This window comes from Haemorhous mexicanus, chromosome 2 (genome assembly GCF_027477595.1).
Source record: "Haemorhous mexicanus isolate bHaeMex1 chromosome 2, bHaeMex1.pri, whole genome shotgun sequence".
Classification (NCBI taxonomy): domain Eukaryota; kingdom Metazoa; phylum Chordata; class Aves; order Passeriformes; family Fringillidae; genus Haemorhous; species Haemorhous mexicanus.
In genome coordinates, this window is record NC_082342.1 from 32,223,065 (window position 1) to 32,239,983 (window position 16,919).

Consider the following 16,919-nt stretch of genomic DNA (forward strand, 5'->3'; position numbering starts at 1 on the left):
AAAGTCATTCTAGATTTCTAAGCACTCAGGCAAAGTCAAGATTTTCAGACCAAATAGGGCTGATGAACTTCATGCTATGATGAGAACTGGAGAACTGGAGAATGGCCCACTGGCCATTATCTTTGAGCTATCTAGGCAGTGGAGAGGTTCAGAAGACTGGAAAAGGCCAAATATATTGGCCATTGAAAAAAAGAAAATCTGATTAATTACTGGTCAGCCAGCATCATTTTACTGCCTTCCCCCATGACAGTGGAACAAATAAATATCATGTAGGCAACTCACATTTTCCATTTGCAAATAGAAGAGATCAAGTTAAACCAATCTTTCATGGCAGACTTGTCCTTGTGGTCAAGGAAGTAACAATAGATATTAAATTTTTGATTTCAGTAGGATTTTTACTCTGTTTCATCTGCTAGTCTAAGAAGCACATTAGGAAACATGGGAAACTGGATCTACTGAAATCACTGTAGGGAGCATCTGATGCTGATTGGAAAATTCTAAGGTTAGTTTTTGATGCTATGCTGTCTATCTGGAAAGAAGTATCAAGGAGTCCTGCAAAGATCTGTTTTCAGTGTGCTATCAGTGTGGTTTTTTTCCCAGTAATTTATACAGTGGACCAGAAAATGGTATCTATTAAAATCTGCAGACAACTTTAACCTGAGAGGGGTTGCAAAGGATTTGGTAGAAAAAAAATCATATACAAATGATCTTGATCAATGGGAGAAATATCCTGAAAGTGTAGAACACTGTTTAATAAAAGCATGTGGTAAGAAATAATGTATTTCATGACGTTAGGATGGGGAATAGTTAGACAGAGACCTCCATTTTGTCACTGGTTTCCAACAGGCCCAGGACCTTCATCGGGGTATTGGTATTGAGAACTGCTGAAGGATGCAGAGACTGGAAGAGCCTTTTCAGGAACTGTATTATTTGCCTTTCTCAACTCTCCAAGAGTTTTTGGGGCCCCCTGATATTTTAGTTCTTGCTGCCAAATTATTTTCACTTCACTTGCAGGGGTGCATTGGCTCTGCTTCTTTTCCTGTTGACTTTAGATCAGACCCTTTGCTTTCTGCCTGCAAGCAGAAATAGTTGTGGCTTCAGCAGGATACTTATCCACCAACAACCAATAGCTGTGGTTGTCCTGGATGCTCTGCCACCACCGCCACTTCCTGTCCTTCCAGTTGCATCAAAGTCCTTTGGGACTCTAAGGGATAAAGAGCAATCCAGCTTTTCAGAAGGAAGGCTATGGGGGCTAATTTTTATAGAGCAGTGTTTCCCTGTCCCTGTCCTGAACCAGAAGGCCTATCTGGTATCATGGGCTGGTGTCAAGGGCATACCCCAAAACCTTGTTGCAAATATTTACAAATCAAAACTACTTCATGTCTTCCTCCCTGCCAAGTCTGTGATGGTTTTTGGATTTCTGTCCATGCCTTATCTTTGTGCCTACAGTCCCCTTCTCCATGTCTTTGTGCTGTCTACTGGTTTTACTTAGGAGCAGCATTGCCCTTCTCTTCTTCTTGAAAGTCATTTGGGATTCTGCCCCACAGCATTCTTCATGCCTCTCTCTTCAAGTGCTCTTGTTAATCCTTGATCACAGTCAGCATACATAGGATTTGGTATTTGGTACTAGCAGGTGAGTCTTATTTTAACCTTCCAGGATGCCAGAAGTGTGCTTTCAAAATGAGTCTTCCAGTAATCCCTGTTTGCTGGGCTGGGGTTTGTCCTGCAGGACAGCCTTGGTGTGCGTGAAGAATGCATATTTTATGATTGGCTTTTCACAAATATTAAAATGAATATTTTATGTGTTATGTTAGAAAGTTATGCTGTATTAATTCTCTTAACTACTGTGTTAAATATAGTTTTAGGTCATAACAAAATGTTAAAATAGAAACTATGCTATGTAAGATACTTTTTTTAAAGAAAGGACTTACACCAAGATAGCAGCCACAGGACACCTAAATCTTTCAGAGAAAGAGAATTTATTGCTCTCTTATCAGAAGAAACGAACTTCTTCCCGACTCGCTCAGCCATGAAGATGCCGTCAGGATTAAAAGGAAGAAGTTGACACTGACCAGACAGACTCCTTTGTTTGAATGGAATTTATGCTTCATGTATCAGGTGTATGAACATGCAACAGGTCATTGTTTTTAAGGGTTAATCCTCTGTTCACGAGTGTCCTTTTTCAGGCTTATGTTGCCCAGAAGAAGGTAACCGTACGTCCGTAACTCTTTGTTTCTGTTGTCTCATATTGTCCTAATCCAAATTGTCCAAAATTTTTATTACTCTAATTATATTGCTATTTTTATAACCATTTTATTACTATTAAGCTTTTAAAATTTTAAAAACAAGTGATTGGCGTTTTTCACAGTGTACAAATGAAATTTCTTTTTGGTGCTGCTAAGCTGCACATAGGGCATGTCAACTAATTGGTGTGCCCCCACGGGACCAAGGAAGACATGGTCCAGAGTAAAGCTCCCCAAGCATGTTTGGTGTGGATGTTGTATTTCCAGCCCCAATTCTTATAACTTTAAGAAGTATGCTCCTGCTGAGCCATACATGCTACTTGCTAGCACAGAACTGGCTGTAGATGCCACATGAATTTCAAAGCTGTAAGGAGAGCAGGCAGGAAGACTGGCTGTCAAAGAATTGTGTCTAAAACCACACCAGATGTCACATTTTGGCCAGATGAAGTGAACCTGACAAATCTGGAGAGGACCCTGCACAGGAGCATATTGCTTTGAAAAGAAGAAGATGGGATTTGATTCTGAAAACAATTTGTTTTTAGCAAACTAATGTCACAGGAGTCAGCACACATCGTGCAACCCCCTCTTGGTGCTTTTCCCATTCTTTTAGAGGCTACACACAAATGACCTCTGATTTTCCAGGTGGCTTGTCCTTTGGAACCGTGAATGTAGGAGGATCAAGGCTGGGAAGGAGTTGGCATTTCTATGGCTTATCTGATGGTATCACATACTTTTCAGCTAAATGTGTGCACTCTCAACCTGTGGCTGCCAGCGGCAACATTTTAGCCATCCCAGAGCAAACAGAAAAATATCAACCCATGAGACGGACAATGTGTACTGATACAGTATACGCTCATCTATGCATATGCACCATATACATCTCATTGAATATATATATGAATATATACACTTATGCATATTCACAAATAAAACAAGATGTGCATGGGGCATACATGTATATATCTCTTGTATGTACATAAACATATATACATACATACTGTGAAAAACACCAATCACTTGTTTTTAAAATTTTAAAAGCTTAATAGTAATAAAATGGTTATAAAAATAGCAATATAATTAGAGTAATAAAAATTTTGGACAATTTGGATTAGGACAATATGAGACAACAGAAACAAAGAGTTACGGAAGTACGGTTACCTTCTTCTGGGCAACATAAACCTGAAAAAGGACACACGTGAACAGAGGATTAACCCTTAAAAACAATAGCCTGTTGCATATTCATACACCTGATACATGAAGCATAAATTCCATTCAAACAAAGGATTCTGTGGTCAGTGTCAACTTCTTCCTCTTAATCCTGACGGCATCTTCATGGCTGAGCGAGGCGGGAAGAAGTTCGTTTCTTCTGATAAGAGAGCAATAAATTCTCTTTCTCTGAAAGATTTAGGTGTCCTGTGGCTGCTATCTTGGTGTGACTCCTTTCTTTAAAAAAAAAGTATCTTACATAGCATAGTTTCTATTTTAACATTTTGTTATGACCTAAAACTATATTTAACACAGTAGTTAAGAGAATTAATACAGCATAACTTTCTAACATAACACATATAATATTCATTTTAATATTTGCGAAAAGCCAATCATAAAACACGTATTTTTCACACATACCATACACACTGAATATATATATTTATGGGTATATATATATTTTTGTATATTTGCAAATACAATGGGATGTCTATAGTACACACCATATACATAAACACACCGTTCCACGGCCGGCAGAGGGGCACATCCCTCGGGAGCCGGTTCCGGAGCTGCGGGAGCAGTGCACGGTGGGGAGAGCCACCGGGCGGAAGGGTTCCGGAGCGGGCGGCTACCGGCGCTCCCCTGGCGCTCAGTCCCTTTAAGGCGCTCCGGCGCCTGTCCCTTTAAGGCTGGCCCCGCCCCGCCCCGCCCAGCGCGCCAACCCAGCGCGCCCCGGCGGCCCCAGGTAGGGAGCGGGCGGGGGAGCCCCGCGGCCCCTCCGGGCGCGGCCCGGGCGGAGCGCGCCGGGGGACGAGGGACGGCCGGGGGCGCGGGGCTGGGGCCGGAGCCGGAGGCCGCGGCCTTGCTGTCCCGGCAGGCGGGCAGGCGGGCGAGCGGGCGGGTGTCCGTCCTCTGCCGGGCCGGGCCCGCGGGGGAGGCGGTGCTGGCGGGTGGCAGCCGGGTCGGGGTCAGGCGGTCGCTCCGCCCGGCGCTCACCCGCTGTCTGTGCCGCCCCGGTGCCAGGTGCAGGCGCGGCGGGTTCGGCGCCGAGCCTCTCTCCCTCCGTGCCCGGCGCCATGGCCATGAGGGAGCTGGTGGAGCCGGAGTGCGGGGGCTCCAACCCCCTGATGAAGCTGGCGGGGCACTTCACCCAGGACAAGGCCCTGCGGCAGGAAGGACTGCAGGGCCCCCTGGCCTGGCCCCCCGGGACGCCCGAAGCCGCAGCCGTGAGTATCGCTCTGCTCGCTGGGCTGGCTCTGGGTCCTGCCGGGGGGCTCGCTGCAGCTGGTGTCGTGTTGTGGCTTTTTGCGGAAAAAGGCAAAAGCAGGGTTGTGGGGTGAGGGCGCGTTTGTGGGCACTCAAGGGATGTTGGCGGCTGTGGGGAGCTGTGTGCCTTGCTGTCACAGGCCCTAAGCCAGACAGTAGTGGGAGGGGTTTGGACAGGATCCCTCAAAGTGTTCCTGCTCCCTTAGCTGGCAGTTAGTGCAAGAAAAATATTGACAGGCTAAGCTCAAGGAAGAGGAAGATACACTCTAATTGGGTCACACTGTCTGTGTGTAGAGAGGGGCATGGGATCAATGTTGACACAATTGCCCACTGTTCCCTGCAGGTATCCAAACCACTGGGAGTGGCCACTGAAGATGAGGTAAGAACAGATTTATTGGTCTCCTTCCAGCTTTTGATTAATCTTCTTAAAGCTTTTCTCATCCACACTGTTATTTTACCCCTTACCTGATGCAAATATTTTTTTCTGACAAGCCATTCTCTCACACTCCATGGCTTTGCCTGTTCATCTTCTGTGCAATGTTTGCAATCCATCTCTGTCTTTGGCAGCTCGTTGGAGAGTTTCTGCAAGCTCAGAATGCCCCTTTGCTGTCCCGTGCACCCCAGACCTTTAAGATGGATGACCTGTTGGCTGAGATGCAAGAGATTGAACAGTCAAGCTTCAGACAGGCCCCTCAGCGAGGTGAGGGAAGCTGAAGTAGGTGGAGAGCTGGAAAAGATCTTGATCTTTATGGTTAAGCTCCTAGCAGGGTGGTTCCTATCTATTGAGCTCTTCTGAGATTGGATCTGGACTATTCTTTCTGGATTTGGGCTTCCCAGTACACTGATCTACTGGAACAAGTTCATCAGAGATCGATAAAATACTCAAGGGACAGGGATCCATGTTGTAAGAGGAAAGGCTGAGGGAACTGGGCATTTTAACCTGGGGAAGAGGAGTCTCAGGAGCAGGGGGTGCAGTGTTTTTGTTGCTATCTTCAGCAGCCATGGTCAGGATCTTCACAGCAATAGTCAGGAGAAGAACAAGGGCTAATGGACACGATTTGTGGAAAGGGGAACTGGCTAGGTATGTGGAAACATTTCTTCCCTTGGAGGAGGCAGTTCAGTACTGGAACAGGTATCTGGGGAGGCTGGGGAATTGCCAGCCATGGACAAATTCAGAAGTTACCTCATAAATGCTCTGAAAAACCTCATCTCTAACTTTCATCTTAATCTGCTGTGAGAACTCTAGCAAGCTCCAGAGACTCCTTCCAAGTGAAATATTTGTGTGATTTTATTCTAACAAAGAGAAAGATCAGAGGTGATTAGGGCTAGCTTAGAACACATAAATGATGCCTTTGAGTGCTCCAGTCCTCACTTCTGGTTTTTTTTCCCTCATGTAGCTCCAGGTGTGGCAGCCTTGGCACTGTCTGAAAACTGGACCCAGGAATTCTTGGCTGCAGCAGATCATGCTGGTGATGTCTCTTCAGATTACAATGAGGCTGACTGGTCACAGGAGTTCATTGCTGAAGTGACAGGTGAAGTGTCCTTTTTTGGAATTACTGGCAAGGTGATGTCCAGTCACATGCCTGTGTGTAGCGAAGAGCTCCTGAATGTGAAATTGGAGTATTGCTTTAGGCCCAGCAGTCAGTGTTTCCTGTAGCAGCCTTAATGGGGTGGAGGGTGGGAAAGCTGCTTTGTGATGGTGTTATGGTTAGGTCAAATTATGAACAATGTGGTGTGGAAGCTTTTATTTAGGTGTGAGGGTCTTTTGTTGTAACTTAAGTTACTTAGGGAATTTCAGAGAAGCATACTGTTTAAACTGCTTTTATAAAAGTTATGATTCAACAGATGCAAATTGGAGATGGCCTTGTACTGCTTCTTAATTACATGTCTTCTAATTCCCTCTCCTAAGGCTAAATTTGCCTTTGGCCAAGGTAAATTGTCTTCAGTGTGCTTTGGTCAAATATTTTGTGTCAGTTGTATGAAGGCAGAGGGATGTTACAGCCTGGAAATGTGCAAAGTGAGTGTTTCTGGCCCAAAGGTTAAGCTTTATTTGAAAAGCCATTCTTGTGTTGTGTACAGAACTGGCTCTGGAAGAGGGTCCTGTTACCACACATGCCCTAATCTGGAAATTATGGAAAAGAAACAAGTATATGCTATTCTCCAGGAGTGGTCACTGTAGAAAGCTGGGCAGTTCCACTCTTTGACCTTCACTCTTTACATTTCTGAAAATATAAATTAGAGTTACAAAGGTCTTTGAGAAAGTTCTGATGAAAACCTAGTGCTTGTAGTCTGTGCTTTTGACAGAGACTTGTAATGCATTGCTAATTTTCTTGACCTACATAGTATCCCACAGGGAGCAGATGAAGAAGTTGTGATATTAAAGTAGAAAATCGCACATTTATCGTCACCGCAGTGGCATCTGTATTAATTCACTGTCTGAACCAAAGGTTTGATTTTTAGACCAGCATTAACAAAGGTAGAAGAAGCGAGCATACACAAAGGTGTGGTGGTCTGCTTGTCTTACTTTTCTCCCCGTTCTTCCTTTGCAGATCCGCTGTCTGTGTCTCCTGCCAAGTGGGCAGAAGAATACCTGGAGCAGTCAGAGGAGAAACTGTGGCTTGGGGAATCAGAAGATCAGTCTTTGGCAGATAAATGGTGAGTCTGACTTCTCAAGGCTAGCTGTTGCTGCTAGGCGCTTGGGTGGGTGAAGCTTGGAAAGGTGGTAGATATCTGCTGTGGCCTGAATGCTTTTCAATCGTTTAACTTAGACTGGTATTCTCAGGCCTTTGGTGTCAGAGGAAGGCAGAAACAATGCTTGCAAACTGAAGTTTTTAGGAGCGTAGCTTTTCTGTTCTCTAGTTCCAGGAAGATACATTGATCATGTAGGCTACATTAATCTCATGCCTGATGCAAAGCTCCTTAAAGTAACTTCAGGAGTTCAGGAACTTTTTTCCTGCAACAGATGCTTTTTGCTAGACTGTACTAGTTGTAAACTTTCATCGTGCAATTCTTCCTATCTGACAAACCACTTCCAGCCTTTCCTTGACATATTTATAGGTTCAGCCTTCTGCATATTATTTTAATCTGTTTTTTTGTGGTAGGTTAAAGATGGATCATCTCTCTGTAGGTACCTGTTGGGTACAATCAAGTTTTTCAGTTAAAGAAGCAAAACACACACAAGCAATTTGGGCTTCTAAGATCTTTCCTTACAAAAATTTTGTATATTTGGACTCTTGTTGCACCTGGCTCTTGGCTTCTCTGATAATGTTCTGCAAATAATTGACATTCCTGAGTTATTGCCACCAGTTCCAAAACTTCCCCAAGACTGAAGGTCGTGGTAACACCTCAAAGTGGTCCTATCCGGCTGTAAGCCAGACAAGGCATATTGAGTTGTGTCATTGCTGTAAGCCCTCAACCCTCTGCAGAGCTGATGCTTTTCCAAGGCACTGTTTTTCTCTTCAGTGGGCATGACCTACTTTCTTTGTTCCTGGATATATGACCTTGTTTCTGGTGGTGCTAAAACTTGCAATGTCTGATGGCATGTGAGCTTGGCAAGGAATCCAGACTGCTCTGCAGAACTGTGCTGACACTGTAATTGTTTAATTCTGCTGCTGTTTCTGTTAGTCACTGCACAGCTAACATAGTAGTAATTTTGAATTTTTACAGATGGATAGTGGTAGCGAATCACTTAGGAGAAGCCCAGAATCTTGGAGGAGGGGTTGTATCCCTCAGTTCTGTTGTCTGCCCCATTGTGTAGACTCTTGATAGAGAAAGAGTTCAGTGTTGCCTGGTATCAGACTATCTCTTTCCCTTTTACTGCCTTGGAACGCAGGTATGAGGAATACCAACCTGAGGATGATCTTAAGAAAACTGTTACTGATTTTCTCTCCAAAGTGGATGATCCGAAACTCAAGAATACTGAGGTGAGAAATCTTACTGGGGCTGAGATTAATTATTACTGTGAATTAGTAATTACATAATTAGTAGTAATTATATTACTGTGAATAAAGGGTGTGGGGAATTGAGACGGCTGAAGATAGTAAAGGAATAAAGCCTCCTGTTGTCCCATGTTTCCATTTCTTCCCTGATTCCTGGGAGTTGAACCCTGCAATCCACTTTAGATGTTATCCATCTCCACTCTTGTGCAGTCTGGTCCTTCCCGCCTTTCTTTGCCTTTTGTGCTCGCTCTGCAGAGAGAAGCCCTCTTAGTGAAGGAGGGGGGCATGTGCTGAGGGCTTGTGGGCGCAGCATCTGCCCAGCTCCACCCTTGTTTCATTTCTCTGCCGCAGTTCCTAAAGTTTGTCCGCCAGATCGGAGATGGGAGGGTATCGATCGAAGCTAATCAGGTGACCCACAGAGACCAAGATCAGGCAGAGCAATGGGCAGCTGAGTTTATACAGCAGCAGGTAGGAGCCCCAGGCCTGTATGCTCTGAAGGAAGAAAGCATTTTGCCACAGTGCACAGTCTGGGAGCAAAGGAAAATGGCAAGTCCAGCTCTCAGCAATGCTGAGGGAGACAAGGGAGGGGCTGTTGGGCTCTTAGCAGTCTAGCCAGAAGATGGGAATGTATCTGGACAGTTTGAGTTTTCTCATCTCCCACAGCATCTGTGAGGAAGAGGAGATTCAGATGAATTCGTTTCCACTTCATAGGCATCAGTTCTTACTGATGGGGAAGAAGGGTCATTACAGACCCTCCTGCTGTTTTGGGATGTGCCCTGAGGTTGCCAAATTCTAAAAAGAAAGGTGTGTTTCTGTTTCCAAACTCCCAGGGGGCATCCGATGCCTGGGTGGATCAATTTGCGCGATCTGGGAACATGTCAACTCTTGATACGGAATTTGAGCAGGCAAAGGCTGCTGTGGAGGTAAAGCTGGCTGAGAAGGAGGGCTGGGGTGCCAACTGAGAGCCCATGGTAGGGTTACCTCTCTCCTTTGCATGCTCTGAGGAGGGCTGGAAACATTCAGGAGGGAGTTCTCTGGCATGTCTATAGACGTGAGTTTATGGCTGAGGTACTCCAGTCACACTTTGTTCTCCCTTCAGTCAGATGTGGAGTTCTGGGACAAACTCCAGGCAGAATGTGAAGAGATGGCCAAGAGAGATGCAGAGGCTCACCCTTGGCTCTCTGAATATGAAGACCTCAATTCCTCATCATACGACAAGGTAGGGGAGAACAGGGTCTCTCAGCCCTAGCACTGTGGTGGGCTGCCCTGGGGAGACTGGCAGTGTATCTGCCTCGCTCTGAGCTCCACAGACTCCAGATGCTGCTGGGATTCATTCTCACGCTGATGCTTTGCTGTCGCTTACACCCTTGTCCCAGATCATCTAGGGGTTAAATACTGTTTTCACTTGGGCTTGTCTGCAAATGTTGTTTGGTTCTAGTCCAGCACCAAATACCAGTGAATATAGGGATTCTTTGCAATAAGTTCAAGTGTTGTGTCCCCTGGCCCCATCCCTGCCCCTCATCTGGCTCCATTCCCCTCCAAGATAATAAGATACATACTAAATATTTTGTTTCTCTGTCAACTCACTCCAGGTTTGGTTTGGAGGATTTTTCCAGTACAGAGCAGGCAGGAAGAACCACCCTTGTTCTCTTATCTGCTACAAATTAGCAATGAGGATTAGGTGCTGGCTAGTCTGCGTCTTGAGTGTTCCTGATGCAGCAAGACTAGACAGTGCTGTGCTGTAGAGAGTGCTCTTCTCCCTAAGCCTGTCTCCTAGCTTTAGCCCCGTCTGTCTGTCCTGCTAGGGTTACCAGTTTGAGGAAGACAATCCCATGAGGGATCACCCAGATGCATTTGAAGAGGGGCGGAAGCGCTTGGAGCAAGGTGACCTTCCCAACGCTGTCCTGCTCTTTGAGGCTGCAGTGCAACAGAAGCCGGATCATATGGAGGTGAGTGGCAGCCGAGATAACAGGCTGAGCTGTCAGGACAGCTGCCCCTTCAGTGTTAGGACCTGTGCAGGGTGTATGAAAACATCTCATTTTTCTGTGGCCCTGGGTTTGTAGCTGATCTGTGTGAATCCTTAGGGACCCTCTGAGGGAGGAGGTTTTCAGCTTAAGGTCAGTTACAGGAAGCACAAAGTCATCTGGCCCAGAGCTGTGTAAAAGCTTTGGAGCACATGAGACTGTACATGGAGCCAAGGCAAGGAGTTCTCATCTCTCAAGTTGCTTCTGTGAAAGTCTTTATTGGCATTGTGAGTTTGGAGGAGCTTTTGGTGGATCAGTGCTATCTGTATTAAAATCTAATTCTGAGAAGCTCATTAGACCAGGGCTCTGATTAAGTCTTTCATCTAGATGCTGGGAAAACATATGACCCAAAAAGGTTGGGTGTTTTCACAGTCTTAATTGAAGTTGTGGGCCAAAGAAGGATTTTTACTCTGAAGACAGAGTTCCAGCTCCTTGTTAAGTGAATACTTTTTTCCATAAATCACTTCAGCTTCTGCAGGATGAACTGAGAAATGGAATAGCCTGTGTGCCTTTTTCCAAGGGTTGAAAACATGGATATTCTTGGGAAGAATGCAAATGCACTCATGTGGTGCCTTTCTGGAGTGCCTGCCTCAAGGATCCAGGGCCGCTAAATTTTTCAGCATGTCTTGTTCAAGCCCTGCTAATTATATATGACTGCACATACATAATTTGATTACCCTGAGACTTAAATATGAGTGACATTTTGGAACAGATGTTCTTGGCTTCTGGGAATAGCCATCTAATTTTCTAGGGTACTGGTAATTGGTGAAAAGTAAGCAGAAGGTTTGAAGCCCTGCTTTAGCTTTAAAGTGGTCAAAAGGTGTTAATGCCCTTCTAGAACTGTTGCTTTTTTCTCGTAGACAGTGTGGACTGTAGGCTGAGCATGATGGAGAGGTAATTGAAACCTTAGGGGAAGAAATCTTGGCCATTTCTGACTAGCTGTATTGGAAACATTCTGAATTCTTCAGGGAAGAAATCTTGGGCCAATTCTGGCTAGCTGTATTAAAAAACATTCTGAATTCTTCTACTGTGTCTGCAAAATATACAGGAGAAGTCAAGACTTCACAAATGGTACAGTGATCAAATAGACATGAACAATTGCTCTGAAGGAGATGTCACGTTTGCTTTGGTCCAAGTCACAACTTTACCTTGAATCTCATCAGCTCTTCTGCTGGCAGAACACTGCAGTTATTGCTGGTCAGCTCTGCTTGTAGCTAGCTATGTATGGTGAGGCATGAGAGATTCAGGGGTGTAGATAGCTTTCTCCAGGGCTTCTGTGTCTTTGCTAATTCCTTCCTTGAGGCAGTGGATACCTCATTTTGTGACGTACATTCAAAAAGCAGGTACATCATGCTGACAGTCCCACCAACTATCTAGCCTGTTTTGGACCAGGGGTGTTCCTATCAACGTAAAGTGAACAGATACTTTGGATTTAGTGCCTAGTTAAATATTCCTTATATCAGTTGCTTGGAGGTGGAAGTAATTTTCATGTACTGGTGTCGTGATGATTGGAAATTCAGTAAAATTAACAGTGCTTCTACTTTCAGGTCTGAAAGTCAACTCTCCAAGGTTACTACTTGCTAGTGGACCACTGCACAAGTACATACAGCTGCCTGCCTCGGGGGTCTCATTATTAGCACTGCTGCTATGCCATTTTGTTCTTGGGAAATAGGAGATCTGCATTTTCCTCCTTCCTCTGCAGTTTGACCACAGTTAGAAGTTAGAAGTGGAGATTCTGTGATCTAAAAGTGTAAAACTACCAACAATTGCTTTATGATAGATTTCCAGGTAGACATTCACTTCTGTTCACTATAACAATGCCAGTTTTACTGTCTTTGAGGACTTATGTGCCATGACATCTATCTGTCTATCTTTTGAGAGGAACTTAGACCTGTGGCTAATGTGTATACTTTGATCTCACTCTAAACCTGTGCAGGATAATATACTGGATTTAATCTCTGTGTTAGTGGCTTATTGACTGATTTTTTTCCTCCATAAGTCTAACTTTTTATATCTATGTCTTCCCCAGGCCTGGCAATATCTGGGAACCACCCAAGCAGAGAATGAGCAGGAGCTTTTGGCGATCAGTGCCCTCAGACAGTGAGTGTTGCTGCAGAGCTGCTGAGTGTGGCTTCTTGTTGGGTGTCTAGTGCCACAAGGACCACATGGCTGTCATGGGGTGCTCTGTCTTGATTGGGTGTCTGGGTGTCTCCTACACTGATTTAATGTGTCTGGGTGTCTGGGTGTCTGGGTGTCTCCTACACTGATTTAATGCTACATGTGTAGCATTAAATCAGTGTAGGAGACTGATTTGTGTCTGGGTGTCTCCTACACTGATTTAATGCTACATTCACTTCTCTTTCCTTGCCCTGCAGGTGCCTGGAGCTGCAGCCTGGGAACCTGACAGCACTTATGGCTTTAGCAGTCAGCTTCACCAATGAGTCCCTGCAGAAGCAGGCGTGTGAGACCCTGCGGGATTGGCTGCGCCACAAACCAGACTATGCCCACCTGCTGAACAAGGAACCAGAGGAGAGTGTCTCGGGGACAAACCTGGGGCCTTCCAAGCGTGTCCTGAGTTCCCTGCTCTCTGAGTGAGTTATGGTTACTAACTGGGCTCAGACTGGTCCAGGCAGGAGCAGAGCAAGCAGCCCGAGACCGACTCTCCACAGTACAGCAATATCCTGTTCTGTGCTTTTCCAGCTCGCTGTTCATGGAGGTGAAGGAGCTGTTCTTAGCAGCTGTGCGCAGCAACCCCTCAACCGTGGATCCTGATGTCCAGTGTGGCCTGGGTGTCCTTTTCAACCTCAGTGGCGAGTACGAGAAGGCTGTGGATTGCTTCAGTGCTGCGCTCAGTGTGCGCCCCAATGTAAGAAAGGGGCAGACTGGGGGTGTGTGCTGGAGGCACTAGGAGGTTTATGGGTGAAAGTTTGGGTGGAGGCGCTGCATGAGCGAGAGGTGCATATTTGGAGTGGAGGAATAAGACAGACATATGAGGAAGGAGTAATTGGCTTGGAGCTTTAGGAGATCCAGTTCATCCAAGTCCTTTCTCTGTGCCCATTCCTCCAGGACCACCTGTTGTGGAACAAGCTGGGTGCCACCCTGGCCAATGGGAATCGGAGTGAAGAAGCAGTGGCCGCGTATCGTCGGGCCCTGGAGCTCCAGCCGGGATATATCCGCTCTCGCTACAACCTGGGCATCAGCTGCATCAACCTGGGTGCCCACCGGTGAGCACAGGATGGGCAGCTCTGCTGTGACCTGTGGGTTTGTGTGTGTTTGTGGGACACAGACTGCCCTAGGTTATGAGGGCAGGGCCACACTGCCTGCAGCCTTCTCTTGGCATAGGGTGTTAGGTTTCTCCTCTAGCCAGGTCTTATGAGCTCTCAGAGAACCAGTCACACCCAAGATAGCTCTGCTACCCAGAATGGCATAAAATTAGCAGGATGGCTTCTGAGGTAGTGTTGGAAACAGAAAAAGTTTTAATGAAAGGCAAAATAACAAAGCTCTTTCAGAGAAAAACCTGAGCTGGGGCAAGAGGTTCCTGCTCCTGCTAAAACACTCCACAAAAGCAATTATTTCCTTGTTCTCTTCTTTTTCTAGTGAATTACCTAGGCAGGACCTTTTGGCCTCTGTCCAATTGGCAGCCCCAGGTCTGAGGTGAAGTCCCAAAGGTCCTATGAGGTGTCTTTGACCAAATTGAGGAGAGAAACTTCTGGGCTTTTTTCCTTTTTCAGCAGACAAAGAATAATTTGGTCACTCTGTCAACAGGGGGCACATTCCTACAATAGGAGAGCAGAGCGAGTGTGTGGACTCTGCCCAGAGATCCAAGTGTCATGCAGTTACAGGTGGAGGCCATCTGGACTCCTGATTCTTCTAGAGGAAAGGGGGACCTCTGGTTCTGGAGTGGGGTAGGATCTGGGAAGAGGAGGAAACTGTTTTAGATGGGAAATACTTTAGAAGCAAATGGGGAAGGGAGTATGAAATGAACCATCTTTTCCACTAAGCATGTTCTCCTGTTGACAGTGAGGCTGTGGAGCACTTCCTGGAGGCTTTGCACATGCAGCAGAAGAGCCGAGGTCCGCGGGGGCAGCAAGGAGCCATGTCTGACAACATCTGGAGCACCCTGCGCATGGCCCTCTCCATGCTGGGGCAGAGTGACCTGTATGGGGCAGCTGATGCCCGTGACCTGCCCACACTGCTGAAAGCATTTGGCCTCCAGCAGTGACTCTGGGATAGGCTCCCCTGCGAGTGCAGCGGTTGCCAAGCCCAGCAATGACCTTTCTTAGGGAGAAAATGTTCACAAGGGTTCACCCACATCTTTGCCCTGGTAGGGCAGATCATGGGCAACTGTTTATTTTTAAGTACCCCCCGGTGAAGTGTGCAACTTCCCCAGCCTGTCTGTTGTGGCCTGAGCATTTCTGAACGGTTCACATTATCACCTCCATGACGACTGACACTGCTGCCTCACAGATGATCGAAATGGGGAAGACAGCAGCATCCTGCTCTCTCGCCAGACTGCATTTGCAGTAGTGCCCAGCTTGGCTGTGAGACCTTGGCTGTGAGAGCCATTCTGCAGACTGCCTGCAAGGGTGTGTCTCAAGTTCAGGCTGCTTTGAAGGGATGGGGCTGCTGTTTCACCCAAAAGGGTGAAAAGTTTTGGGGCTTGAGCATGCTTCCCCATGTATGTGCTTGCATGTGTGTATACGTGGGTTGCTAGGGAAAACTGGGGGAGCAGTCCCCTTTCCTGGCCACTGGTAACTTCATGGTACAGCCAGATGCTGCTTCTCAGTGTCTCTTCATGAACCTTTTAAGACAAGCGTATTGTACTGATGCTGGGGACATGGGTGGAGGCCCTTACCCTGTCAGGGTAAGGGGAGATCCCAGAGTTCAGGCTTGAGAGAAGGTGATAGGAATTAAAGTCTGAAATGTAACCTCTTCCAAAATATGGTGGGGAAAGGCGTGAAGTCTTAATTTTCTCTTGCTCATCTGTCATTGTTTCCCTTTGTGTGAAAGTCCCCATCTTGTGTGTAACTGAATCTTGTTAATTATAAATATCTGTATATGATTCTATTGGGGAAAATGTTTTTTAATTGTAAAGTATTTTGTATAATAAAGGTATAAGCCCACTACTTTTCAAAAGATAGATTAGACTCTCTCTCTGTTTCTCTCTCCCCTTTTGACCCAGGTTTTGCTTTATTGATAGCTCACATGCAGATGAAGCTTAAAGGACCTCTTTTTGCTCTAGCCCCAGGCTTCAGTTCAGTGAGCCAGCAGAAGAGCCTCCCTGTGCCAAAAGATCTCTTTTTTTCTTGCTCAGGTTTAGAGGTCAGTGATGCACTTTTTTTCCATCTTCTGGCCCTCTGCAGAGAGGGAAGTTGTGTTACATTTTATCATCCGTTTAAGGAATCCGACTGCTGCCGTAGTCAAGGCTGGGGACTTGAGTAGGAAGGGCTGCCCCTTCCTGTTCCATCAGGCACCTGTTTTTTCATACTTCCACCTCATAGGCTTGGTTTTCTCTCTCTGCTGGAGCAGAAAGTGTGTGCAGAGAGTAGTATTTGCTGTGTATTTTCTGAGCTTAATTTTCCCCTGTATCTCCCATCCAACCCTGTGGCACTGAGACCTACATGCCTTGCTCTGAGACTGCTGTAGTGCATGCAAAACAACCTGCTGCTTTTTCTGTCTGAAAGGAAGGGAAATGCTACTTCTGTGTCCTGCTTGCCCACACTGCTGGTCAGCAATGTCTCTTGGTTTTTACTTATCTCAGTCCTCTGTCAGATTCTTTGCTTGAAGAAAGAAAAAAACAATGCCTATGCTGTGCCTCAGTTGCTGTCTGGTTGTTCTCCCTTCCCCAGTTCTCTGCTTTTGTTCTCACCACCGATTTCCTTTTTCGTTGGTGCACCACATTCCTCTGTGTTCATATTCCCATTACCATTCCTTGGCTTTCCCTTGTTTTCATCCTCAGATTTCCTTAGTGCTTTTCCTCTCCTAAGTTTCCTAGTTGCCTCAATTTCCCTTGCAATATTGCTTAACCTCTTGACTTTTTGTTGGTGTCCTTCCCTATCCCACATTTCCCCCTGTCCCTGCTGGTAGGTTGGCTGTTACCCTTTGTTCACTTTCCCTGGAAATTGTTCTCACTTTTTCCCCCCTGTCCCTGCTAAATTACCTCACAGCATCTCTGCTCTACATTTTGCTGAGGCTGAACCTTCACTAGTCTCTGTTTAGTCTCCCAGGGCTGAGTGAAGATT

At 46.0% G+C, this 16,919-nt stretch overlaps 1 protein-coding gene across 4 annotated transcripts; it reads left to right on the forward strand.

Moving 5' to 3' along the window:
• The first annotated feature begins 4,149 nt into the window (after positions 1-4,149).
• On the forward strand, positions 4,150-15,817 carry PEX5 (peroxisomal biogenesis factor 5). 4 transcript variants are annotated; one of them, XM_059838248.1, is made up of 16 exons: positions 4,150-4,194; positions 4,473-4,675; positions 5,059-5,094; positions 5,283-5,415; positions 6,113-6,247; positions 7,265-7,370; positions 8,548-8,638; positions 9,005-9,121; positions 9,484-9,576; positions 9,753-9,872; positions 10,459-10,602; positions 12,707-12,777; positions 13,053-13,268; positions 13,378-13,543; positions 13,744-13,901; positions 14,698-15,817. In XM_059838248.1, the coding sequence occupies exons 2-16, from the start codon at positions 4,526-4,528 to the stop codon at positions 14,897-14,899; spliced, it is 1,938 nt and encodes a 645-aa protein (XP_059694231.1). In that variant the 5' UTR covers positions 4,150-4,194; positions 4,473-4,525; the 3' UTR covers positions 14,900-15,817. The 4 variants fall into 4 exon arrangements, with proteins under 4 accessions (XP_059694231.1, XP_059694232.1, XP_059694234.1 ...); XM_059838249.1 differs by lacking the exons at positions 4,150-4,194; positions 9,484-9,576 and having other exon boundaries at positions 4,359-4,675; XM_059838250.1 differs by lacking the exons at positions 4,150-4,194; positions 9,005-9,121 and having other exon boundaries at positions 4,360-4,675.
• The last annotated feature ends 1,102 nt before the right edge of the window (positions 15,818-16,919 follow it).

What these genes read in the sequence shown, in the direction of transcription:
- PEX5 (XM_059838248.1), top strand. Translation starts at nt 4,526, where the DNA reads ATGGCCATGAGGGAGCTGGTGGAGCCGGAGTGCGGGGGCTCCAACCCC. An exon ending in GGACGCCCGAAGCCGCAGCC is followed by an intron (nt 4,676 to 5,058) that starts GTGAGTATCGCT and finishes TGTTCCCTGCAG; the next exon opens with GTATCCAAACCACTGGGAGT. An exon ending in CGCTCAGTGTGCGCCCCAAT is followed by an intron (nt 13,544 to 13,743) that starts GTAAGAAAGGGG and finishes CCATTCCTCCAG; the next exon opens with GACCACCTGTTGTGGAACAA.